Source organism: Vespula vulgaris, chromosome 16, assembly GCF_905475345.1.
Source record: "Vespula vulgaris chromosome 16, iyVesVulg1.1, whole genome shotgun sequence".
NCBI lineage: Eukaryota > Metazoa > Arthropoda > Insecta > Hymenoptera > Vespidae > Vespula > Vespula vulgaris.
Window position 1 is genome coordinate 345,575 of NC_066601.1, and position 27,185 is coordinate 372,759.

General features: G+C 27.1%; 2 protein-coding genes and 2 long non-coding RNA genes across 14 annotated transcripts; 2 read left to right on the forward strand and 2 right to left on the reverse strand.

Moving 5' to 3' along the window:
• Position 1: 1 nt before the first annotated feature.
• LOC127069789 (phosphatidylinositol N-acetylglucosaminyltransferase subunit A) lies at positions 2–3,141 on the reverse strand. 2 transcript variants are annotated; one of them, XM_051007266.1, is made up of 7 exons: positions 1,912–3,141; positions 1,651–1,807; positions 1,395–1,574; positions 1,068–1,302; positions 674–971; positions 164–524; positions 2–96 (listed from the first exon to the last, which is right to left on the reverse strand). In XM_051007266.1, the coding sequence occupies exons 1-7, from the start codon at positions 1,935–1,937 to the stop codon at positions 34–36; spliced, it is 1,320 nt and encodes a 439-aa protein (XP_050863223.1). In that variant the 5' UTR covers positions 1,938–3,141; the 3' UTR covers positions 2–33. The 2 variants fall into 2 exon arrangements, with proteins under 2 accessions (XP_050863223.1, XP_050863224.1); XM_051007267.1 differs by lacking the exon at positions 1,912–3,141 and having other exon boundaries at positions 1,395–1,558; positions 1,651–1,799.
• A 522-nt stretch (positions 3,142–3,663) lies between these two features.
• LOC127069794 (uncharacterized) lies at positions 3,664–21,303 on the forward strand. Of its 9 annotated transcripts, none has more exons than XR_007783729.1 (6): positions 3,664–4,893; positions 15,037–15,420; positions 16,121–16,561; positions 16,665–16,790; positions 16,881–20,115; positions 20,178–21,303. It is a non-coding gene; the product is annotated as an uncharacterized LOC127069794 (long non-coding RNA). The 9 variants fall into 9 exon arrangements; XR_007783726.1 differs by lacking the exon at positions 20,178–21,303 and adding an exon at positions 14,823–14,978 and having other exon boundaries at positions 3,729–4,893; positions 16,881–17,932; XR_007783727.1 differs by lacking the exon at positions 20,178–21,303 and having other exon boundaries at positions 3,730–4,560; positions 4,748–4,893; positions 16,881–17,932.
• Positions 10,977–12,899, forward strand: LOC127069797 (uncharacterized). Its single transcript, XR_007783739.1, has 2 exons — positions 10,977–12,435; positions 12,526–12,899. It is a non-coding gene; the product is annotated as an uncharacterized LOC127069797 (long non-coding RNA).
• A 594-nt stretch (positions 21,304–21,897) lies between the features above and the next one.
• On the reverse strand, positions 21,898–25,700 carry LOC127069788 (cytochrome P450 4C1-like). Of its 2 annotated transcripts, none has more exons than XM_051007265.1 (13): positions 25,598–25,700; positions 24,791–24,949; positions 24,572–24,681; positions 23,991–24,081; positions 23,718–23,909; positions 23,549–23,642; positions 23,354–23,456; positions 23,163–23,277; positions 22,978–23,087; positions 22,837–22,905; positions 22,575–22,743; positions 22,358–22,519; positions 21,898–22,228 (listed from the first exon to the last, which is right to left on the reverse strand). In XM_051007265.1, exons 2-13 carry the CDS (start codon positions 24,942–24,944, stop codon positions 22,047–22,049), a joined length of 1,551 nt encoding a protein of 516 aa, XP_050863222.1. In that variant the 5' UTR covers positions 24,945–24,949; positions 25,598–25,700; the 3' UTR covers positions 21,898–22,046. The 2 variants fall into 2 exon arrangements, with proteins under 2 accessions (XP_050863222.1, XP_050863221.1); XM_051007264.1 differs by having other exon boundaries at positions 22,340–22,519.
• Positions 25,701–27,185: the final 1,485 nt, after the last annotated feature.

The following is a 27,185-nucleotide window of genomic DNA, read 5'->3' on the forward strand; positions in this document are numbered from 1 at the left end:
ATAAATTTTATTAAAGATTTCCTCTTTTTTTTATTACTTTCTCTCCTTTGATGATGTTATATGTTTTCCTTTATAGTCCTTTACAATGTCAATATACTGAAAATACATTGAAACATATATGGTTCAATCTAACTATAAATATATATAAAATTTTATATCTTACCTCTCTAGGAACCATATATTCTAAAATTTTTAATATGATATAACACAGTGATACAACTAGTAAATATGGTAATACACCACTCTGAATATAACTAGTTAATTGTTGACCTAAATTTTTCTTTGCTTCATTGGATACTAAATTGTAAACAATTTCAGTTCTTTTACTGATACTGAACCAATTATAAAATAAACTTATTCTTCTATGCACGTCAAATGGATGACTTATATTTCCTTTCATGTAATCAGATATAGCTTGTTCTAATCCTTTAATAAGATCTGGTACTGTTGGTTCCACCAAATAAATCAAATCTGGAGGTAACACTTCAGGTATTCCTCCAACTTTAGTAGATACGACTTGTAAACTAGAAATAAAAATAAAGAAATTATAATAGTACTATAATATAACTATAATAATAGAAAAAAATATAACTATAATAATAGAAAAAAAAGAAAAAATAATATAAAAGCAATGTTTTTATAATTTTTATGTATATCTTTAAAAAATACATACCCACAAGAAGCAGCTTCAACAATTGCCATACAATAAGCTTCTGTGAGACTGGTATTTAAAAATATATGACCTTTATTTAAAACATGTTTGACCTGAGCATGTTCCAAACTTCCAAGCAATGTAACTCTGTGCTGTAATAAATTTCTTTCTCGTATTTCTTCTATAAGCCATCGTTTTGGACCATCTCCTCCAATTAAGAAATTTACTTTTTTATGTCGCGAACATATTTCTGGTATTACATGAGCTAAAAGATCTACACCTTTTCGATATACTAATCGTGATACTACTACTATAGTAACTGTGAAAGCAATGATCAAAGAATTTATGTTATATCAATTAATTATGTATAACAATACATAATTTAATAAAATAATAATAAAATAATAACACTTACTGAAATCATTACTTCGTTTGTTAATATCTGGTGTGAAAAGCATGGTATCCACAGCATTTGGAATAACAGATACTTTTTCTTTATGAACTTTTGCTCGCAAAACAGTATTTTCTTTTCCTATATGCGATACACATATACAATGATTACAATCTGCTAAAGAAATTTCTAAAAATTTATTTGTTAAAATAGCAGATGCATCTGCAAAACCAAATAATGAATGATCTGTGAATACTGTCTGAAAAAGAAAATGTACTTATTTTAATAATATTTTAATAATACTCTATAAATAAATATAACACAAATTGATATAATAAATTCGCATATTACCTTTAACCCCATTAATCTGCCAATTAACATTCCTTCGTGTGCTAAGGCAGAAAATGCAGAGTGTCCATGTATTATTTCTATTTCTTCTCTAATGAGTATATATCGAATTAGAGGAATAGAACATATCATTGTTGGCAAAATACATTGATTATAAAATACTTTGACTGGAATATAATATACCTTTAATGTAAAAGAAAAATGAAGTTTGAATAGGTCACTAAAAGTATTTCGAAACCTTATACATATAAAGTTATACCTTTAATCCATTGGTCATATAACGTATTCCAATTCGATCTTTGTACGAATGTGTTAATACCACAACCTTATGTCCTCGTTCTAATAAACATTGTGACAAATTAAATATATGCTCTTCAACACCACCCATATTGGGATAGAAAAAGTCAGATACCATGCTGCAAAATTTTATACTGATAAATACTTATCTATGCACAAAGCAAAAAATCTTTAACAAAATTATTATTTTATTTATTTTTTACAATAGAAATTGGATACAAACCATATTTTATGTTGTAAATTCATCATCACTGCTTCTCTACAATCGTTTTATTTATATTATCTTTGGAAATATTTTATAGGTTAATTTTTTTTATTATCACATCCGTGCATTTCACGCCGCTATCAATTGGACTGATATGATATTGCATTTACTTTATATTATTATACCTACTTTTTTTATTATTACACAATTCTTTATGTATTTGAACAGTTTTTTTAATTGTGTGATCACAGATTAATTAATTTGAAATAAAGTAGTAAATAAGTTACATCAAACATTATATTCTTGCTTTTAAAATATTACGTAATTATAATTATGTTTGTTTTAATTCATTGATGCAAAATTACATTAGATTTTTAAGATTTTTAAGAACGAATGTATAATATAAATAAGTAAAAAGATGTTGCTGCGTGTACATGACAAACAGATATTTAAAACTAAAAATCTAAAATTGAAATTTATTCTGATTCTTAAATCTTATTGCAATGATTAAATTATATCTTTTGGACAATTTTTATTAAAAGTTATAAAGGTTACGGAAAGTTTTGTTGAATTTTATTGCATGTATTTCATAGAATAAAACTCAATTCTGATTTACGAATCGTACCCAGTAGTTACTACGTATTTTTATCACTGTATGGTTTTGGCGCTTTTGTTATCAACACGGAAATCTCAAATGTATTTCATTGCTCTTCCGTTATAAAACTTTTTATTTTATCAACATCAGTATATCCAATATATAGATGTGAGTTGTATATTTCATTTTAATTTATTACTTTGAAAAGACAAACAAGCTATAGATTTTTAAACAATTAATTCTATAATGAATAAATTTAGTTAGATATATATCATTGATTATAATCTATCAGTATAATTATCATTCAAAATAACATAATGTTTATCGCGGGTTATTTATTAGTGATTCAATTTTATTGTTATTTTTATTGCAATAAAAATATCAGTTTTATTGTGACGCAGTTAATATCTTTATTCACTCGACATACATCTCATCTCTTTCAGTTATTTCTAACGATTCTCCTTCCGTGCTTTCAGCTATTTTGGCATGTCATCTTCTAATTATTTTACACAATTGCGCAGGCGGCAAATTTAAATAGTTCTATACTTGGTTTTTCTTTCAAAGGTAATGGATACGTTTCTTTAATCTTTTTGTGCATTACTTTTTTTAGGCCATTTTAAACACAGTTGTCTTTTTATATTGTCTGTTATTTTTGACTCGATGTTATTTCGAAATATTATTCAATTTATACATATACATATATAGAAATTTATTATTATTTCGATCGAACCCGTAAAACGATGTCCTGATAAATACGAAATACGAAAATATAATTGTATTAGGTACTACCGAGTCATTTAAAATTTAAATCGCTCTATGTGTCTTTGTAGTGAACCCGTTAGTTTAGTAATGTTTTTGTTTTTTTTTGTCGATTTCTAAAAACATTTAAAAAGAATATTTGAAATCAAATTATGGCAAGATAAACGAAAGACGAGGAATTTTTGCAGCGCTATATAATATGTATTAGCTTTTTCTACATAATATTATTTAAAAGAAACTTATTTTGTTATTATTATTAATATATATATATATATATATATATGTATATAATATAATATTATTAAATATATAAACTAATTTGTTTATTATTATTATTAATATATTATTTATTATTATTCTATAAAAAAAAGTAATACACATAATGTAAATAGAGTGTGAGAAGAAAAATCACGTTTTATTTTTTTTTTATGAAATACGATTAACTTCGTACTTATCAATTGTTTTGTAAAAACAGAGGATCATATACTATCTAATGATTCATTCTAAGTTCAATTTTTCAATTCAAGTGCATCGACGGCATACTTATCTATATAAACATACACATCGATACCGATGAATTTTCCAATGTTCTCTTAGTTTACTCTTTTCCGCACTCGTCATTGTATGTGACAACACATATTTTGAGCGATATTGGGTAACAAGTTTAATGCCTTACTATGTACAATATAAGATTGGTCGGAATAAAAAGAGACAAAGATAATAGCCAAAGGGTAGCAGCCAAGCAAATCCTTATTTGTGTCTTTCTTTTGAGTTAGCTTCACTGATCATGCTTATCAGCTACAACTTCATTGTGTAACATGTGCGTCACTGTTACGTGTGTCATCACAATCATCGATATGTTCGGTGCTGCCTTTCGTTTCGAAGGACGTATGCAGAATGATAAAAACAGAGTCCGATACTTAAAGAACTTTTAATACTTTAGTACTTATTCATCGAGAAAAGTAAAAAATTGTATATCAACATAGATTCTAAAAGCAATCCTTTCGAGGAAGAATCAATTTTTATTGTTTATTAGGACTTGCTAGTATAAATATTTTTTTGCAGCACACTATATATGTACTTCATAGTAGTCAAAAGTTAGTAGTACTTACCAATGTTCATATTTGTAGATATTCGATATATTTTCTTTTCACTTAATATAAAGTTCAAATGTCATAGATTGACGTAACAAATATATTTTCAAATATTTTTTCCGTGCGATATATCATATATTAAGCATTTTCTATTCATCATTGCAAATCCGACGTATTATTTATTATTGACGATGAGTAAGGTAGTATGTATAAAACTGAGTAAGTATAAAATCAAAAGAGTTCAAGTTAATATATTACGAAGAGATTTACTTACTATATCGAACACTAATAAATAATAAAAGTTGATCGAAAGGATTGCTTTTAAAACTTATATTGATGAAACATTTTTTATTCCTCTCGGTGAATAGAAATGTTTTAATTTGAACTATGTTTTTTATCTAACTAGAAAAATCTTATATATCTACCTGAAATACAATTTGTGCTTTATAATTAATATTAATTAATAATAGACATATAGTAAAATTTGCAAAAAGATTGGGCTATCAAATAGTCAAAGGATCAAGGGATACGACGAATCTTCCCATGGGTCAAGTAAGTGATTTTTTATCCTTTCCGGGCGACTGTTCTGAACCTATTAAGCTATCCAGAGTCCTTAGAGCCAACTTCTTCGCGAATGCCTACTTATTATAGAAATAAGAGTGCTCTCGCCATCACACTCAATCATCCATTTTGCAAACATATTTTCCCCCCTCAATAGTGTTCTTCACCACTTTTTCTTTTTTTTTAAGACAGTCTTTTGAAAGTGTCAGGGTAACATTTAAGAAAGACCTGTTATAATATATATGTATCTCTCCTTATGCTTTTTTCTCCTTTTCTGTTGTATGGGTTTTTCATTTATTCCACCAGATTTCTCTTTCATAAATTCTCGTGTTTTTTTAACAGTTACAATTTCTGAATTTTTAAGATGTCAGGGGAGGGTTTGTTTACTACTTCAAAAACATTATTTACTTTTTCTCTATCTAACTTAAGAAGGTTGGCTATTTTGCAGATTTTTTTCTCAGTGAAAGGAGAGAGAGACAATCTGGTGTCCAACCCTAGGCCAAGCCCAAGCAACACTATTTTTTCTTGCGCTATTTTTTCAAATGCTTTTTGGTCAGTCCTGAATTTTATTCTCATTAGATTGAGGGGAAAATAGTGTATAGTAAGAAAAGTTGGTCGAAACACAATTTTTGGGTTTATTTTTGTTGCTTGTTTTTTCCTCTTTCGGTCTTCCACTAATTTTGCTTTTTAAATAAAATTTTTTCTCTTATGTTGTACGACTTCCAAGCGTGTGATAGATAATATGACAATGATAGGAGGTTTTAGAGGCGCCGCATGAGATCTCTAATTTGTAGGATTCGCGAAAAAATTAATCCCCTCAGGACGAGTTTTGGAACCGGGATTTGAAGTTGGGTCTTCCGCTTTCCAGTCGATTACCCTAACCACTGAACTATTGAGGCCCCCGAATGATATGTACCATATATCATGTTATATATACAATATTATGTGCTCGCTTTTACTACTCTTCTATTTTAACAATGACGTGTAACCTTGCGATTGACACGTCTCTGATGTGTCAAGACCGGTTGGCAAAGGGAGGAAAGGAGCCAGTAGTTAAATCACAACTGTTCTTTTGGCATGGTCCTTTATTCTCTTCTTACTAATATTATCTCTTTTGTTTATCGATTTTTAATGACTAACATATAGAATACACAAAACACGTGTTACCGAAATAGAAATTTTTTCAAAATTTTATAAGAATATAGTGTTTGTATAGAAATAACGAATATTATTTGGAAATGGTGCATTACTCAATCTTTCTTTGATGTTAAAGATCAAAAAAATAAATTAAACATGACTATCTTCTACTAAGAATATTTAATAAATACATAAATAAATCGATATATATATTCTAATGAATTTATGTAATTCTAATAAATAAATAAATACATATATATTTTTTATATTTATATATTTTTATATCTTTTTGTTTTAATATAATAATAATACACACACACACACACACACCTATATATATTAAAATAAAATTAAAAAAAAATTTGAAGATAGAAAAAATTTTCTATGTACTATTACATCTTTTTTATAATAATAGTCTTATAAGAAAAACCAGGCTGGGATTCTTTAGACTTATTTTGTTTTTAAAACAGTTTTTATTTATTGAACATATATACACATTTATAAATATAACAAAAATGTAATTATACTATTAACTTTAATTTTTATGGAATTTTAGTGATCAAAAATTCATTCGAAAAATAAAGATTTTCTACATGAGATAATTTTTGAAACAATCTTTTACTTGCATGAATATTATTCTTAGAAATTATTTATTTTTATACATGTCTTTTCCAAGGTAAACAACATCTTGTCAAGATAGAAACAATATGTATGGTGCAGGTAAAAGTTTTGACAAAAGCAATGTGAATCGCTTGGTGCAAAAAAAGAATATTACCATTAATATATTAATTAGATTATGATTAATATATTATTTATATTAATTATATAAAACAATTAATTTTGGTACTGGATATTAGAAGAAGGATGAACACGTGGCAAGAATGTGCGTATATAAAAGAATGCAAGCCAAGTGAGTGGAGGAATGATCTTTATCTAAGAATAGAAAATAATCAATTATAATTGAATAGAGAGAGAGAGAGAGAGAGAGATAAGTATATTAGAAATATATTTTAAATATATTCTTTATTTTAACGTCTATTAGATAGAAACAAAGGCTCATATATTTGACAAATCAGCATTAATCAGAAATATATCATCTACAATTCTAATTCTGATTTATTTCATTTTAGAAAAAATGGAATGTGAAAAAAGTATCTATTTTATAGGTATAAACTTAACGGGAAACGATCTTGACGGACGCAGGCTAATATGTCTTATCATTTTTACGTCAAATTTTTACATCAAGCTCATCAATCGATTCCAAATAAAAATCGTGCAATATGTTAACTACCATTATTTTAAGCCTAAGCATTGCATATTTTTGACTTACAAAAGAGACAATATAATTATTTCGATCTTTTTCACATTTGTGTTTGCATGTACCGATATAATTTCTTAATTCTGCATTAAACGGGATGTACGAGTAAGGATTTCACATTTTCTGATAAAAATCTGTCGGAATCGAAAACTTTAGGATTTGATTAAAATTTTGGTTTTCTGTACATGGTATAGATGTTCATGTGACAAATCGAACTAGCTGAAACTAAATAATTTTCTAAAAATGAATATAATCTTTTCGTTATTCGATTTAAACGATGAAACGAAAATGCACATATAATGTAAATATATTACATACTCAACTATAAATCCTGAGACATAAAACGAAATATAATATGAATGCTTGGATATAAACGAAATGATTCTTTATATCTTTTTCTTTTATACTTTCTATAAATAAATACATCATATTTTTCAATAAATGTTTTATTAATATTTTAGATCGAAAATATTATCTCAACGAATCAAATATTATCTTTTTGTGTTTCATAAATAGATTCAAAATAAAGGATAACACCGTTGACATAGTTTCGTAATGCTACAAAGATTTTTTTTTAATAAATTATTTTCTCATTTTTTCTTATCGTTAGAAATCGATTAATAAACTATAATCTACCGTAACGATGAAGGTATTGACTTTCTCTCGAATTCCATTCTCATCGATTTCATTACCGTTCAGAGATGTGGCTATAAGTAGATCTAGCATACAAAATCTTTTCTTGAATACTGAATTTACGATGAACAAATTCGATTGATATTTCTATCTGAGATTATGATCCATTAAACATTATTAAATAATTAGAATTAAATAATTAAAATCTTCTTTTTTCTTCCGGTCCTTTATATGAGGACATAATGTCCGATAAATATTTCTAGTTCGTTTCTTCGTGGAAATGATTCCTTTCTGCGATTATTTATAATAAGACTAACTCCAGATTTCATGAAATTAAAAATAGAATAACTTGCTCATTTACAAAAGAAATAATCATTTTTCGAAAAATCAAATGAGGTGAATGCAAATACAGTATCGAAATAGTGGAAAGATCTTGCATATAGATGTTTCTGTGACAAAAATAAGGAAATACGTGTCCAGTCATTTATGTCGTTGAATTTAGATTTCTAAGATATTGTAAAATTTTAGACAAAATTATAGTTTCTTTTATATTTTATAGATGAGAAATATAGAGATCTTATAATCAAGTGTAGTACATTGGCAAGCATCTAAATTAATATTTCAGAAATCGTAGGTTTGAGGCTAAATGATTTTGTTGATTTTTTTTATTGTATCGATATAAGCGAAAAGAATCAACTAATTCATTCTTTTTCTCTTATTTGTTAATTTAGTAAAGTGTTACTATTCAATCTTTTATATTTGTTTTCTCGATTGATGCTTGACGTGAATTTCGGAATGATCTATGTTAATTAGGACAGCGCTACAGATTAGGTTGATAATAAATACATATAAAGTATATACATTGTCGATTATTTTTTCAAGAACCAATTAGTTATTTTCTTCTGTATCTTCGTTTTCATCTTTCGAACGAATGATCTTTGATTATCAGGTGTAAATATTTGTAAATACATTGAACATTGGACAGCTTTAAGGGTTATTCTTTTTTTATGAACCACTTTTACAACAATATAAATAATTGATAAAAAGATTCAAGGTGATTTACAATGATCCAAATATAGAATATGTGCACAGAGTTCATCAAAATAATTTTAAAATGATCTTGAAAGTATTTTGTTTCATCATGATCTACATTTGGTTAATAATTGGTGTGGTTGGCTGGAGTTTTAGAAACTTTGTGGTTTCTATTATTATACGTACTTTCGCTTATATTATTTTTTCACAAGAACCAGAAAGATTTTTGTCCTTTTTCTTTGGATCTTTTATTGCGGTCTATAATACTCTTATGTCATTATTGCTGCTTTCATTGATTAGTAATTGATCAACAAAATCTTTCGTTTTACATCAAGACAAGCGTTCATTTTTTGTAATAGAAATCCAAATTGTAATAAATTCATTATTATATTTTTGGAAGAATTTTTTTCCAAGAGAGAAATTCTTTTAATTCTCTTTCAAGATCTTCTTTTCTATATAATTAATAAAATAAATAATTATATTATTTATTTTATTAATACAATATAATTTACAATAAATTATTTTTAATCGTATTATGTCAAATATATTCTGTTTAGAAAAAAAGCATATTTTCTAAATTATATTTGATATTCGTAATGTAATTAAAAATTAGGTTTAATATTCATAGTCAATATATAATTCATACGGTTTCTATAACGCAGTTTATATCATACGTGGATTTACTTTAGTCCGATTATAATATAGGTTAGATATATTTTTAGGAAATAATGTCCATTGATTTTATATATATATATACATTTATTTATTTATTGAAGAAAAAATAATACTTTACTTTTAATGCATCTAATGAGTTAGATCTAATTTTGAATTTCATCTTTTTTTGATAAAAATTGAGAAGGATGTTTCCATTATCGACAGTCAATAAAATGAACCTTAGATATTATTTGCAAATCTATACTATTTCTTCTATAATCTTGTCATTAAGAAGTCAACATTCTGGTAAAAAAAATATACACATACAAAATACGTTCAATCATAAGAAAAGTAATAATATTAAAAATAATAGGAGACTACCAACATCTAATCTATATTCACTTTGTATGGAATATCAATAAATTATATAAAAAAAACGTAATTCTGATTAACAATATTAAGTAACATTGCGTTTCAATTTGCAATAAAAAGGATTTAAAGAGAAAATAAAGGAAAGAAAGAAAAGAATAAAAAAAAGATAGATTGTTTGAAATGTTATATTGCTCGATGGCACATTATTTGAGATGTAGAAAACCTTGAAAAAATTCTTGATATACACAATGTAATCACGCATGTATATGACATAAATTTCATTATCATGCAATAAATAAAACATTGTTTAATATCGCAACAAATAAAAAACTGGCACAATAACATAAACCTTCCAAGAATTTCGAACCTGTTCTCTTCCTTCTTCATTCTCTTCCTTTATTATGTTTATAGCTTGGCAAGACCGTCGAGTGCATTCCTTGTACGAGTGAAAAAGATGTAATATTTGACAGAAATAGTTGTATTTGAATCAGAGAATGATATATGTACTTATCAGTTGCAATATGTAAAACTATTTACAGAACTAATGATCAAGTAACGAAGAAGCATCAAACGACCAATTACAATCACAATAGTGGCATTCTTTGAGGTTTCAATAAGGCATATGATCTCCTCGATCTTAAATGATATCTTTGAGACATTTTGTAATCGATATTTGTTGTGTAAACTAAAACATCCATTGATAATTTACAGTACTTTAACAATATCAAAGTAAGTTTACTTTACGTATTTACTATTAATTATTTCGAATAAATCACAGTTCGTGAAGCTTTATCTTATATACAAATATATGCATAACAACTTCTTACTTACTGTATTTTTACAACCGCTACACGATTGAGTCTGCTCTATATATATTTGTTATATATGTATTGTATATTTGTTATATATATATATATATATATATATATATATATATATATATATATATATATGTGTGTGTGCGCAATATATGTATATGTATATTTTTACTAATTATATGTTCTGTATGTGTGTACGTGCGTACATACATTCTATTAAACGATATAATCATTTTATAATTCTTGTATAGATGTATACGTACATGCGTGCGCATAGACATACACATTGCTATATATGTTATTTATGTTATATATATTTGCAATTGTATATTTGTAGATATTATATTATATATATTTGCAATTTCTTTTTTAAATATCTCTTTCGAAGCTCTTTAAAGCGCACTTAAGAATATTTTAAGATATGCAATGATCTCGAAAGATTATCAAAAAGATGTTCATTGGAAGTGTATACCAAGAAAATAAATAAAATAAGCATAAACGTGATTTTGTAACAAGTCACTACATAAGATAAGGCCACTCAACGACAAGTTATCATGTATTTTCTTCTTTTTTACAATTTACAAGTATATAATTGTTTATAAAAATATCATAATTATATTAATGGAGAAAAGTAGAGACAAATTTTTAAATATTTTTTATTATCTCTTCATTTTTTTTCTTCTAACTATTAAAATTAAATAGCTTGTGTGTATATTTTTAATTTATTAAATGGCTCATCGGATCTGCTAATAATAATTTTTTGTTTAAATTATTTTTCGATTTGTGGTAATGAATATATTAATTAGTATATGACTAATAAGTGGAATAATTAACGTACATAAAAACTTCCGAAAGACCTTATTATAGGTTTGTTATATAAAAGAGTTCGACTATGACCATTTTTTGATTTTGTTATTTTGTTGTTTTCCTTGCTGCGAAATTTATTCCATTTTGGTTTGATACAGATTGAAATAATGTTTATTTAATATTTGATACGTTTAATTTCTTGGAACAAAATTTTTAATATAAGTGACGACGGAAGAAGTCGCTGTTTCTTAACAATCGCTGAGTAATTCAGATTTTTCGTTTATATAAGTTTAGCTATGTAATCAATAACATAAATAAAATTAATAAATAGTAAATAAAATTATTTTTTGAAAATAATGTAAATATCTTGAAACTTGAGAGACATTTTTAATTACAGGTCGATAAAATTATAAAAACGTTTAAATACGAAACAATGTTTAATGATAAAGTTTACTCTGATTAAAATAAAACTTGAATTGTAAGACAATGATATAATTTCACTATAGTCAGTGGATATCGGATAATATCGGAAATGTAATACAATATGTATACCGAGGATCGTCGTGTCTGAGCGTTCATTCTTCGTCGGCTAAGCTATTTGGATCGTCGGTACTTGGTTTCGTTGCTACTTGGAATGGGTTTCTAACTATAGTATTTCTCCTCTTTTACGGAATATATACAGAAATTCTAGTTGCTTGGTGGTGTTATATTTTGTTTGGATGGATTTTGATCTCAATATTTGTAATTGTCGGGAGTTAGAAAGTAAGATTAAAAATATTTTTCATAATCCATATGTTTCTCTCTAATGTTTTAATTTTTTAAGTTTTCTATCGTTTTATTTTTTTTTTATAGGACTGCATTTGTCGGTCAATTCCTATTAAACTATTATGAACGAATCTAACTTCATTCTAACAGCAATTATTTTTTCACGCGTCTTCCTCATGGAATTCTTTCGAGTGGTCTCTATTAGCCCTTGTGGTTCGAGGATTTTTAGTTACGAGAGAAATGAATATTGTATGTTCTACTTGGAAATCCTTCTCAAAAGGAGGAATTTTCTTAGTTAGGTAAATATATAAGAAATAATCATTAATTTATTGATAATATTTATAATATAATTATTTTAATATTTATTATCATAATATTATAATATTGATTGTAATATTATTAAATTATTGTAATTAAGTTGTATATTATAATTAATGAATTATAATTACATTATTATAATATTTATTGATAATATTTATTGATTACTTATCGATAGTTGATTTGTCACTTATCGATGGTTGGTCTATAAGTTGTAGGAATTATCAAATTTCAAATAGATGACACCTCAATCAATTTGATGATATGGCGTGATGTTCGAATTTATCTTCCGTTAAAATAATCTCATATTAGTTATTATTAATTATATAGGAACACAGTTTTAGTTCAAAAAATATTAATTATTTTCTCTTGTCTGAAGTAAAAATTACAAGATATACAAGAAGAGAGGTTATTTTTATTTTTGATGTTATGTCGGAAACATAGGAATTTAAATTATGAAAATACTATATTTTGATTAGAGGAAAAAAGAATTTTGAGAAAATTCCTTTAAAGAATGGATAAGATGTTTTATAGAATTTGTTTTCCTTTTTTTTCCTTTGTTGTTTTTTTTTTCTTTTTTTGTTAACATCATCACATTTATTCATGATGTTTCTAAGCTTTATCTTGAATTAATTTCTTTCAAAAAAACGATTCGAATTGGACAATTTGTTTACCTCAATTTTGTATTACATTTGATGCCAATTTTGCAAAATTGCCATTAAATGTGTTTACGTAACGATGGGTCTCAAACAGCCAACAAAGCAAGCTCTGACAAATCTTACTAATTTCTTATGATCTACTGATACTGATTCTTTATAGAATTTTTATCTTTTTGATCTAAAAGTAAAATCTAAAAGAAACTATAAAGTTCCCCAAAATTGAATACTATTTTAGAAACTCAGGTCCATTGACATGAAAGATTGGACATGTATTTCCTTATTTTTACCATAGAATCGCCTGTCCAAAGCTCATTAAAATAACCGAATGAGTTATAGTAGCTTTTCGGTGCGAGTATCGTGAAACGCATTTCTTCGCGTTTGAGAATGGTTAGAAAATTTAAGTATCAACTATTTACGCACATAAACAAGCAAACAATTGCTATTTCACGGGACACATACATCATTCAAGCGTTGTATAAAAATTAGCAGCGGAGATACAAGCTCTTTCTCCTTTGCGTCAAATTTCAAAGGGTGCCATTTTCTCTCGTAATATTACCTTTTTTCTTTTTGTATTATTTAAGTTAACATTTCTCTTTATTTATTACGCAGTAGTAAAATATATGATTTCAAAGAAAATATTTGATCATATTTGTTTTCTTTCGTAATATTATCTTTCTCTCTTTTACGTACTTTATCTCAATATGCTTTACGCAGATTAATCAATATTTCCTATTACGCGGTTGAAAGAGCCGAAAAGGATATGAGTAGGGAGGAAATGAATTTCTCGACTAATCCCTTTTAATAGGACATACGAAATAATTCATATTGCATAGATAAATAATCCTGCTTCATTTTATTATATCGCTCCCTATGAAGAAATATTTATTAAAAAGAAATTAATTTTTTTGTTGATATTTTCTCATAATAAAAATATCTTGTAGACGTTAATATACACATTTTTGGTCCCATGTTTCAAACAGTGGCCACATCTGCTTTTATTATTATTATTATTATTATTATTATTATTATTATTATTGTTGTTGTTGTTGTTGTTGTTATTGTTATTATTATTATCATTATTATTAAACATGAGCTAACATCGTTCCTTGAACAATTACCGTTTCTATGAACAATTACATTTGTAGGAAAATCGCTTCGAATAATCTTTCGTCAAAAACATATCCTTCGTCTACCATGATCCTATGGAATGTCAAGCGTTTAACTTTCGAAGTTGTCCGGTGTTATCATTTAAAACGGTGTAGTTTAACATTTTGAGTTTTTTGTTACAATTCATTGGCAATGATATGAAGCTTTGGTTTAGCACGAATTTAAAAAAAAATAAAAATACATATCTATATATATATATATATATATATATATATATATATATATATATATATATATTAGTGTGCAGAGCATTTATTGAATTATATGACAATGGATTTGAATATGGAGATTGATGGATAGAGAGAATCAACAAGAGAAGAAAGAATCAGAAAAAGGAAAGAAAGATAAAGAGAAGCAAATATTACCCGTAACGATAATATCGATCCAAAATTATTGGTAACATTGCGATGAGATTACCGGGGATGATATGCTCGTCATGATGTAAAAATTGTAGGGGATCTAAACAGCGCATGCTCGGATCAATGTCTGGAACTCGGCGAGATGGTGTGAGGAGAAACGGGGAGGAGAAACCCAGGTTTAATATTCGAATCGATTCAATTCGCTAAAAGAGACTACAAGCTATTTGATGAGAGTTAGACATGCTATTTATTTTGAATTGAGTCACCGATCAGACCAGTTATATCACCTCAAGGTGGACTAACGTAATAGAAGCAAATTAATCTATGTAGCGAAAAAGAAGAAAGGAAGGAATGGGGCTGTTGTTGTTCAATCAAATTTTAAAGTACTTCTGAAGAGGAAGACAATTTAGAGGAAAGATAAGCTTAAGATCGGATGCTGCAGCTATATTGTGAAGTTACACTTTTTCACTATGTTCTGGGTAAGATAAATCATATTTGAATTTTTTTATTTGTCGGTTAGTTAATCAATTAGAATAGAGAAACGTGATTCGATGATATCAAGAGAACAGAGAAACAGTTTGTCTTTGAGACAAATTGCAATCGAAACGATATTATTTTCTTCTGTGATTAAATTTTCTGTTTTTAATTTTGCTTTTTTAATTATTTTACCATCCGTTTGCATAATATATTTCGAAAGTTCATTCCAGAAAGTTTCAAGGAGATACTGACACTCTTTCTTATAAAAATAAAATTCTGTATGATGACTCAAATTTTTAAATAAATGATTAGAATGTTTAAAGTATATTAAAAAATTAATTGAACATCTTTAGTATTTTCGGAAGACTGAAATATTTTTGATAATAATAAAATATCAGATGGATCAAAATTATTTAATAATTTTTGTAAACGTCAACGTTGATATGGTTAAATTGGAATAATTATAAAGTATTCGGAGAGAATAATTTAAAAATATTTGATCATTTTAATATGTCTTATTAATATTATCATTATTGTTATTATCCTTTAAATAATGAGTCTCATGTTGAAATTTGATTTATATGAAGTTTATTATTTATTATCCGTTCTTAAAAATATTAATAAAACAGGTCAATCGAAATATTGATATTAATATTTATTTATATAAGTATATATGTACTTATTTATAATTTTTGTTCGTAGGCAATTTTTATGGCAATGAATTTCACCATCCGACCGATGTAAACAATGTTACAACCAATGGAAAAATGGTTACATAAAAAGGTTACATAAAAATTAACATAGAAGTATATGCGATTGATGCGTTCTTAAGTGTTTCTCATCTAATACTCCAACTATTTGTCATTAAGTAACCAAAGACATTTTGGGACGATTTATCTGTTACAGAATAATAATGTTTTATTTTCAATGATGAAAAAGGAAAGAAATCAAATAAAGTGTTAATTTAATATTTCGTTTAATACACAAGGCATAGCTTTCGATGGGAAGTTCAAATTCATTCAAGTGAGATGTATGTTTTCGTTTAATAAATTCGAAGTATTTGAAGAAGTACTCGATCGACATATTAAAGATTATTGTGAGAATTCTGCGAAGAAAGAAAATATCGATGCCTTGGAATTTACTGTAAGTAATTTTTAATGCTTTTGTTTAACGACGAATAATAATAATAATAATAATAAAATTTGATAAAATTCTTTTATAAATTTCTATTTGGTTTATATTATAGTTTCATTCGTGCGGCAACAAAAATTATATCATTTGGTTGTCCGTGAATCTATCCCACTTTCGCATATCATTTTGCGTAGAACCAAAAAGTTGAAATACTGCTGACCTGAATGATATACGCACCAAGGTAATATTAAAAAAATTTAATAAAATATTTATAATAATATAAAAATACATTGGAAAGATAATATTCAACAGTCCCTTTTTTTAATTACAGGGTTGCTATAAAAGTGTATAAAACGTTGTAAAATTCAAACGTCATTTGTCTTATTGATAATATGAAATGGAGAAGATTAAGGACAGTTCACAACATGGCCTCAGGTTCTAGTTTTAATTCTATCTTTTCTCTAGATCGTCTTCCTATTCGGAACTCCTTTAAAATTTGATTGAACAACTGTGTCCCCCTCCTTCCTTTCATTTTTCTCGTTAAATAGATTACTTTGCTTCTATTACGTGGTTCTGCCTTGAGGAGATATGATCAGTTACGTCGGCGATTCAATTCAACATAAGCAACTTATTCAACTCTATTCGAATCCTACTTATTCGAGCAAAAAATTCCATTTTGATACACGTTCCGCCTATCTCGTCAAACAGCCCTCTGATGGCTTTTCTGATCTCAATCGATCATATCCTCTAGCTAAAGCTACCTACCTATGGATCTTTTGAAAAAAGTATTCCGTTTCCTCGTTCCATTATTCGAATAAACTTTTGTAAAACAACGTCATATTAGTCTTGTCAAAGTTCGCTGTCACTTTCATAAATTTTGTCTTGTTTCTCGTTAATCTCGATCACATAATGAACACATGGTATGGATCTTTACGAATCACCTAAAACAAGGTCGACGTTTGACATGGAAATACCTTGCCTTTACATCCAGTACGTTGATTTATAATATTCCCAAAAGTTTTGGAAGCTACTGATAATCTTAAACAGTATAATTTCGCTTATCCTGACCATTACCATGTAATTTAATGTGTACTTTCCACGCATAAGGTATATAGATATTTTTTTCGTTTTTCTTTTTTTCTGAATTCATGCTAAATCAAAGCATCATGTCATTACCGATAAATTGTAGCAAAAAACTCAAAATGTTAAATTATACCGTTTTAAATGATAACATCTGACAACTTCCAAAGTTAAATGCTTGATATTCCATAGGATCATGGTAGATGAAAGATATGTTTTTGACGAAGGATTATTCGAAATATTTCTCTTACAAATGTAATTTTTAATTTGTTTAATAATAATAAAGGAATTTTACAAAAAGAATTATATAGTATGAAAATTGTATTATCATTTATATCTAATATTATTATTATACTATTCTTATATCTAATTCAGACTTACACAACGAAACATTAAGGCTGTTCATCATATTTTAAAGTTTAATCTAGGACTCTTTTTCAAATTTTAGAAAAAGCTTTATTTTCTTCCAAAAACATCGATATAGGTGGTATTTTTCCGACAATAGTTTATTTACAAAAAAAAGCGTTTTTAAATATTTGAGGAGATAGGATCCTAGATTAAATCTTTCTCTTCAAAATGAGATCTTGTTCATTAAAATTTGTCAAGAATTACGCTTGTTCTCATTGTTAACACTTGTTAATAATATTTACTCATCACATAGATCTTCTTCGTTCAGTATTCATTGACTTATTTCACATTCTTATTAGTACACTATTTTATTCATTATTTTTGATTCCCCTTTACTTCACAGGACTTCGGTCGTCACAATTAAAGCATCCCTTACTTGCCGTACCATTGTTTCCTTGAGAGACCCTCTTTCTTTTTTGACCTTGGTTATTTTTTCTTTTTTTTTTACAGTTGACTTTCGTTATATACATTGATGATGTTTCAACTTTTTTACAGTTTAGAAATCATTTTGGTAGTACATAATATAATTTTATTTATTTCGTTATAGTGCATTCCATTAATTACATACTGGATTAATGCGTTATACGCGATATCATCTTGAGCGACGATTTTGAGCATCTTATAGATATATTCTGATAATGATTTCTTTCTCTAATTTTTTATGGACGGTATAACTCTTGATTACTTTGGTAAATCCTTTCTTTACCATACGCTTTAGTTAATTCCACGTTTTTTTTTCTCAGTCTTCAAAATGTACGGCTAACGATTTAGAGAATCGCTAAAGAGTATCTTGGTCCATTCATATAACTTAGCCATTTTCATCTTTAAAATCCGTCAACTAGACTTTCATCGTCTCTAATTTCGTCTTTGAAGGTCAATGCAACCATGAGTCATCTTGAAAATAGCACGGACACCATACGATGTTCGTCATCATGCGAGCTATTGTCTTCAAGATCATCATCGTTATCGTTGTCATCGTCGTCCTCGTTGTTTTTGCTGTGACCTTAATCCAATTATAACTTTGCTTTGAAAACCACTCGCCAAATCTTCTTTACATCCTAACATATTGAGTTCCTGCTTTTTTAGCTTATCGTCCCTTAATTCGTCTCTTTTTAATTCTTTTATTTAAAATGTGATATTTAAAAAGTGAAGTTTTTATTCTTTTTTTTATAAAGTGATCGACGCCGATAGACTGAACGATTTAACTTATTTCTTTGTCACTAATGATGATAACTTGTTTAATACAATTTGCTTTGATTATTTCATTGTTATAGGTTCAGATCTATCTCATTTGGTTTGATATTCAATCCCGGTTGAGCATTCATAATGTAGCATTAATGTAGCATTAATTATTTGCTCGTACAAATTTGAATACCTCGATTAAATCGTATCTCTTTTTAATATTTTATTCGGTGGAATATTATTTTCCGATTATCCTTGCAACGTTACATATATATTTTCTTTTTTCATCAGATAATGTTTTCGATCGATATTAAGATCGATATAAGAGATTATAACTTTTGTCTTTCTTTGACTGATAGGTATAAAAATTTGCGTTCTTCTCTTTTAGGGCCTTAGTGACCTTTCTGTAGGTGTCAAAGGCATTAACTTGCACTTTAACGTGGTTGTCCTTTAGTTGCTTTAAAATGTACTCGTCTTTAGCTATTTCTTTCCAAAGATCAATTAGTGGTGCAATGATCTGAGCTTCTACATGTATTGATGGGAGTTTCGGCTGTGGATTATTCCTTTCCGTTCTATCGTTTTTTGGAAGTACTTCATCTACTTCGTAGTTTGCTAAATGAGTTGCTCACTGGTATTTTGCTTAGCTATTTATCATGTGGTTCGTTCAGATCTGCTGTTGAATTTCCGTTTCTTTGTAGCATCATGTTTACTGTTAGGGTTATCGATATTCATTGGATCTGTCGAAGTTTCTAGTCTCGGAGTTATCGATTGATTGTTAATGGTATAATTTTTGCTATTTTTGTTAATAAATAACTTTAAATTATCATTTTGCGCCATTAGTAACGCAAACTTGCCGTAACTGCTGATAAAGAATACGCAGACCTACAAATAAGAAGGTAACTATAGATTCGAGTAAACTTATAATCGCTAATAGTAAACACTGAATATAATCTCCTAGAACAAATGTATACACGTCGACGTTCGAGAATAAACTGATACAATCATATGGAAAGATGATACAAATTTTCTATCGTCTGCATATTTACATATGTAAATATAGAAAGTTACCGTCTAATATAATTATCTGATATAACAATTATAATATTAATTTAATCGTCTAATAAAATTATTCGATATAACAATTATAATATTAACTAATATGATTATTTTAACTCTTTCTCTACGTCACGTAAATTATTGTTATCTAATTCAAGTTGTATTAAATGAATACAATCAAAACTATGCAAAACAATGCGAAATTTTGGTGCCATCCATTGTTTCCACAAAGCCAGTGATAACAGAAAAGAGAATCAAGGAAAACATGTGTTGTGTTAATAAATATAAAATATATCTATGAATATAAAATACATCTAAAATGTGCGATCATAATAAATATAAAATGTATCTATAAAATATATTTATATTTGGTTAGAACTTTTATCTAATTATATAATTTGATAAGAAACAATTTTATTAACTAATTATTTGTTTTTACTTCGTAATATTATTTCAATTATGCATGTTATTACGCGTAATATTATTTTAATTATGTAAAAGAAACGAGTGTGAACAAAACATATGATCTATATGAACATATATTACGGATAAAAATTGTTTAGTAAAGGAAGAATGTTACAAAGAGCTGCAAATTCTGAAAGTAGATATTAAGAGAACGATGATCACATGGGAAAGATATATGTATATACATATGTGTGTGCGCGAGCTTGGATAGGCGTTTATATATGAACGAATGCAATGTAATGGAGTTAACGAATTGTGATTATCTAAGAATAGAAAATAGTTAGACAAACTTTATAGAGCAAAAATTAAAAGAGAAAAAATCTAAATATATACATATATGATATACTAAATATGTATGTATCTCTGAAACAACTATAAAGAAAGTTATAAATAAAAGTTTTTTGATTTTGTAGGGTAAATGTAACAACATATTTCCTTCTGAATCGATCGAATGTTTTCTGATGAAATTAAGTCTACTTGTTTTTTAAAATGAAAACCCATAGTTCGTCTAACGATCTGTTCTTTTACACGAGAGAATGAATTTTTTTCCGAAACAGATCATTTTATCCAGTCTCTACTTATTACGATATTAGTTTTTTATATTTTTCCCATATATCTTATAATTTATTCCAGTAATAAACATTAGGTAAATTGTTGTATCCGTGAAAAGTAACACGTGAACGTTGATCTCATTTAAGCAACGCTTGCATTGATAAGATCAATCGATCCGATATAATTGCATTGAAACTTTTGAAACTTTCAGGGATGTATTGACTATAAATATTGTTGTCTGGCGGGTAAATGTCCCTTCCGATTCTTCTTTTGTAGTCATTTATTGCCTTATTTATTTCTTTTCTAGGAATGTTTAGCAGCAGAAGTTTTAAACTGCCTTTTCTTACGTAAAATAAAATGACGTTATACAAATTACAAGTTCATATAAAGAGAAAAGATGAAGTTGACCTAGAACTAACCATCAAAATATCCATCGAATCAGATATAATTATATAATAAAAAAAGATATATATTTGTGATATATATATTTGTGAGAGAATATGTGTTTATATCTTCGAATGCCTCGTGAGATCGAATGAAATCTTCTTTCCGAACTTTTTTCTCGAAAACGTGATGTTTCCTAGATATTTACATTACTTGATGTCTTAATTTATAAAATATATATTTCATATTAAATGGTACATAGTAGAAATATACCTATTATACATTATTTTAATACGTTTAACGTTTAAATAAATTTAACGAATTGGTCCAACATATTATATACTTAACAAGAGATTATTACCAATCACAACTAAATCATATACGATTCATTCTGTTTTATAGGTGTAAATTTTAGTCGAAGTGGTTTGAACGGATGCAGAGTAAGATCTCCTATCATTTGTACATCATCAAGTTCATCAACCGATTCCACATAAAAATTGTGCAATATATGAGCTACCATTATTTTAAGTTCGAGCATAGCGTATTTTTGACCTACGGAAAAGAAGCGATAACAAATAATTTTAATTTTGGACCTAAGGAAAAGATCAGAAAACACAATTATTTTAATCTTCTCTCATTCAGTCTTTTCGACACAACATTTACCGATACAGTTTCTTGAACCTGCACTAAATGGTATATACGAGTAAAGATTACGTCCTTTCATATTTTCCGGTAAGAATCTATCAGGATTGAAAACATTAGGATTTGGCCAATATTTTGGATTTCTGTGTATACTATGAATGTTTACATGACAGATCGCACCAGTTGGGATTAAATAATTTTCTGCAAATAGATATCATTAAACGATGAAAATGTTTAATATAAATATATTTCATACTCAGCTGTAAATCCTGAGATATGTGACGAAATATAGCATGAACGCTTGGATATAAACGAAGTGATTCTTTTATACACATCTCCAAGTACGACAATTTTTGTAGTTCCAAAATCGTCAGTTCGTTATTTTCTTCTTTCATAATCGTGTTCACTTCCTCTCTTATACGTTCCTATTAATAAATGGATCATTAATTATTAGTTATTTTTTATTTATTTGTCGATGAATGTTTTCTTTTATTAATCTCTTGATTTGAAAATGTTACCTGAACATCTTTGTGTTTTGCAAAAAGAGACAAAGCAAAGGACAACGCTGATGCTGTAGTGTCATGACCCTACAAAGATTTTCTTCATAAATAATTATCTTACTTTTTCTTATTCATCGAAATTATTATTCTAAAATCTACCGCGAACATGAAAGTATCGACTTCTTCTTGAATTCCTTTCTCATCGATTTGATTATCGTTTAGAGAACTGGCAATAAGTAGATCTAACAAAGCAAGTCTTTTCTTCGTATCTGTTATGAAAAAATTCGATTAATATATCTACAGAAATTATGATTTATTGAATATTATTAAACAAATTAACATACAATTATTGTTATCGTTTGATTCTTTGGATAAAATGCCATTCTCATTCATGTTTGTAACATTTTGTAAATATTTCCAGTTTGTATCTTCGTGGAAATTTTTCCTTTCTGCAATTATCTGAAATAAGAGTAACGAATTAAAGTCTATACGATTTGGCGATTAAAAATGTATGCATTTATAGGGAAAAACATACCTTTTTCGAAAAATCGTGTAACGTTTTTATCAGTTTCTTTTGTAGACGACCGTACGAAGAGAATGCAAATATAGCGTCGAAGTGATACCATGGTCTTACTATCCTAATATTAACATTAATATAAACAACAAATCTTTTTTGAAATTCAATTAATCTCTTAACCGACGATCGATATAATAACGAATTATTAATTACCTATAGGACACTATTTTGCCAAAAGTGTGAACGGCATCACGATATTTAGATTCCATTTCACCCATTTCATCCAAACGTATGCCCAGAGCAGTTTCTACAAACGAGCTTTTTCTGTAATTCATTTTTCTTTGATAAATGTCGACGAGTGAAAAAATGATATCTTACTAACCGCATATCATGTTTAATGCATGTTTCCTTATAAGTTGTTGCACGTTTTTGACGACAGCAGCTCCTTTTCTTTCCTCTTTTAAAAATTTTACAAGAGATCGCGTTTCCTCATTAAAAACAACGACAAAATGTTCAAGAATATTGAAATGGAAAGCAGGTGTCAATATCTTTCGCCTGTTTTGCCACTTAGTCCCTATCGAATGAAACATATGACTAATTCAAAAATTATTAAATATTATTAAATAAATTTAGATATATTTGTTCAAAGTATTACCTGCACTAGTCAGTAATCCAGTAGAGAGCCATGGCTGTAGGTATTTGTAAGGAGTATTTTTTTCCATATGTTTTGTGGACTTCAAGAGTACCTACGTTGAAAATATATGTATATTTTTTTTACGAAACGATAGCCTAGACAACTATAAAGCGAACTCAAAACTAATAAATCTTTTCTAAACACCGAGAAAATTTGACAGAACAATGGATTATCGTCGGTCTTCAACGGGAACATAGCCTGAGAGAACATGACTCACGAACGTTCCGAAATATCTGTATATTTTCTAAGTGAAGTAAACCTGTTAACTGTACATAAGTTGGTTTTTTTTTTTGTTATTAAATATCGTTTACGTTCATACACTTGGTTGCGCGTAACAATATATATTTTCTTTTGTCTTTTCTATAAGATCAGTTAATGTTTAAGTAAGAAAAGAGAGAGAGAAAAAGAGCCTACATATTATTCGTTTTTTCTTTTTAGTTTAATTTTGGTTTAATTCTTTTTATGTTTCTTATTTTTTTCTTTTTGTTTATTTTCTCTCTAAGATGTAAAATGTACTTTGCTTTTTGCTCATTATCACTTACTTCCACATCTTCTGGTTGAAGTATGATTACTATCGAAATAAAAAATGTCCATATGTTATAGATTGGATAAAATTTTTCATTCATTTTCCATAATTTTTTGAGTATATGTTCTGAAATATAAATGAAATGTTTGTGTTAAGTATTTCCACTTGCAATTCTTTGCAAATGTGAATGGAATGATGTTTTGGATTGACGAATTTTACTTTTAATAATGCTTACCATTATTAACTTGAAGATGATACATATTTCCTATTATGGGATATGCTTTTGGTCCTGGAATATGGTGAAGTATTTTTCTTACTCTACCATATCTTATTAAACAGTGTAATATAAATAGCAGGAAAATTAAACTTAACGATATCGTTAGGAACATTATATCTGTGGAAAGAAACGGAAGCAATTGAATAAATTCGTTCAAATCTACAATCGTATACAGCGATGATAAACAAACATTTATTACGTTGTTGTCCTTACGTACATGTATACATATAACAATTAACGAATATAATCATCTTAAATGTCAGATATAGAATCTAACTTGCAAATAATAAAATAACATACATATACATTATTTTAATATTCTCTTAGTACAATAATCATATCTTCGTTTTTTTTTCAAAAAAAGTTATAAACATAAAAACACCTTTCACGTATTGGCTATTGATTTAATAAACGAATACAAAAATGATATGAATTTAAATTTAGAGAAATATGTTCAAAGTGTATCTTCCACTGAAACAAAAGAATGTGTTATCGTATCGAAACTTCATAATTAAAACTTTTTCTCGATCGTATAATTTTAAGAAAAAAATATTTCAAAGTAATTATTTTTTTAATGCACTTATTTAATTATTAATTATTTCACTACATGGACCAAACGTTTTAAAATGGATGAATTAAATTGTCTTTTTATTTTAATGTTATAGTATACAATAATAATTTACTATAATATATTATCGTTATTTACTATATATTGATTACTTATACTATTACTACATACTGGTTACTATTACTATTACTACTTACATGATTAGATCTTACTGTGATTTTCCAAAAACAGACTATAAATTTAAAGCACTGGTAAAACATATCTAGTGAATCATTGAAATGTTGAGTAAATAATTCTTGAGGAATCAAAGATTATACGTCTTATATATTGATATACTTTGTTTAAAAATATAAATATAAAAAGATATAAATATATCTAAAAAATTATAAAAAATAATTCATTGATAGTGTTACAAAAGACAAGACTCATCTAAAACGTAAATATGTTCCCATCTTTTTTTGATATACAACTTTTATATTATTGTATCGTATAAACTTTGCATGATTTATATATATTAAGATACATGCTTATAAATACATACTTATAAATTCCAAAAAAAAAGAAAATAAAATGTAAGAACAGTTTATATATTTTTATAATTTTATATTAAAAATAATATTATCTTGTTGTAATGTCAGAGATCGATCAGAGTTAAATATTTCTCAAGCTCATGCAAGAAATGTGTGTGAAAAATTATTTTATTATTATTTTATAAATAATAATGAGTGTATGTATATATTTTATAGTAAACAATGAAATAATAAAAGATAGACAAACTATATTAAATTGATTAAAATGGGAATATTAAATCGAAGAGAAAGCAAAAGTATATACTTAGTTTATCTCGGTTTAAAAGAGATAAGAATAAAATTAAAATAGTTTACATCCAATAGCACTTGTTAAAAAAATAAATAAAAGAACAGCTTTATCAATAAAATTTCGTCATCTTAAAGAGACAATTTTATATACATTTTTATAATTGATATTCGCGGATGAAGTATTGATAACGCTGTACGTTTTGTTCGCAACTACAATGCATACGATGCGTGAGAAAAATCTTGTTATATTACAATCAATTAACAACTGAGATGATTTTACAAGTATCTTGCTTTTTATGACCAATTCGTAACTTAGATTATTTAACAAGTAATCGATTCGCGACTAACCCGAGTTTGCGATTCATTTGTTACGATCACTCGTGACTGATGTCCGACAGCAAGTAAAATTGTTTAGCGAATCGTTCAGAATCGTTTGGACTCATGCGAGTCGCGATCTTAGAAAGATGACAATTCTGAAATGTGCAAGATACACGATTCTCGAGATTATTCTTATCAAAATCTAACGATCTAAATAATACCATGTTTATATTTCGAACAACCGACCGCTCTCCTTTTCGCAAATCCGTAATGAAGTATTCTAATCAGTAACGAACTATTCTAATGAGGTTAAATATTCTCATATTTTAATATTTAAAACGATTCACTAGTTTGTTATAACCTCTACTTTAAGAATCTGTGTATCCAGTACATTCATTGTCGGAAAAAATCAAGTTTAGTTTCAAAACCATATTTTTCATAGTTACAACGATTAAAAATATTCGATTACGAAGAGTTCTTTACAAAAAGCTGAAACAAAAACAACGTTAAACAAAAAAATTTTTATTTTATACTTTGAATCATAAAATGTTATATACGATTTGATGTAATGCAAATGATTGTTGTATAATATATTATTTTGTTCACCATCGAGCGGAAAGTGTGGGCCATAAATTTTTGAACGAGTAAT

Excerpts from the sequence above, each read along its gene's own strand:
- LOC127069789 (XM_051007266.1), bottom strand. The coding sequence starts at position 1,937 with ATGATGAATTTACAACATAAAATATG. Across the intron at positions 1,808-1,911 it reads AATTTACAACATAAAATATG|CATGGTATCTGACTTTTTCT; the intron begins GTTTGTATCCAA and ends AAAATTTTGCAG. Across the intron at positions 525-673 it reads GTTGAAGCTGCTTCTTGTGG|TTTACAAGTCGTATCTACTA; the intron begins GTATGTATTTTT and ends TTTTATTTCTAG.
- LOC127069788 (XM_051007264.1), bottom strand. The coding sequence starts at position 24,944 with ATGTTCCTAACGATATCGTTAAGTTTAATTTTCCTGCTATTTATATTA. Across the intron at positions 22,906-22,977 it reads TCGATACTTTCATGTTCGCG|GGTCATGACACTACAGCATC; the intron begins GTAGATTTTAGA and ends AAATCTTTGTAG. Across the intron at positions 22,744-22,836 it reads CAAAACACAAAGATGTTCAG|GAACGTATAAGAGAGGAAGT; the intron begins GTAACATTTTCA and ends ATTTATTAATAG.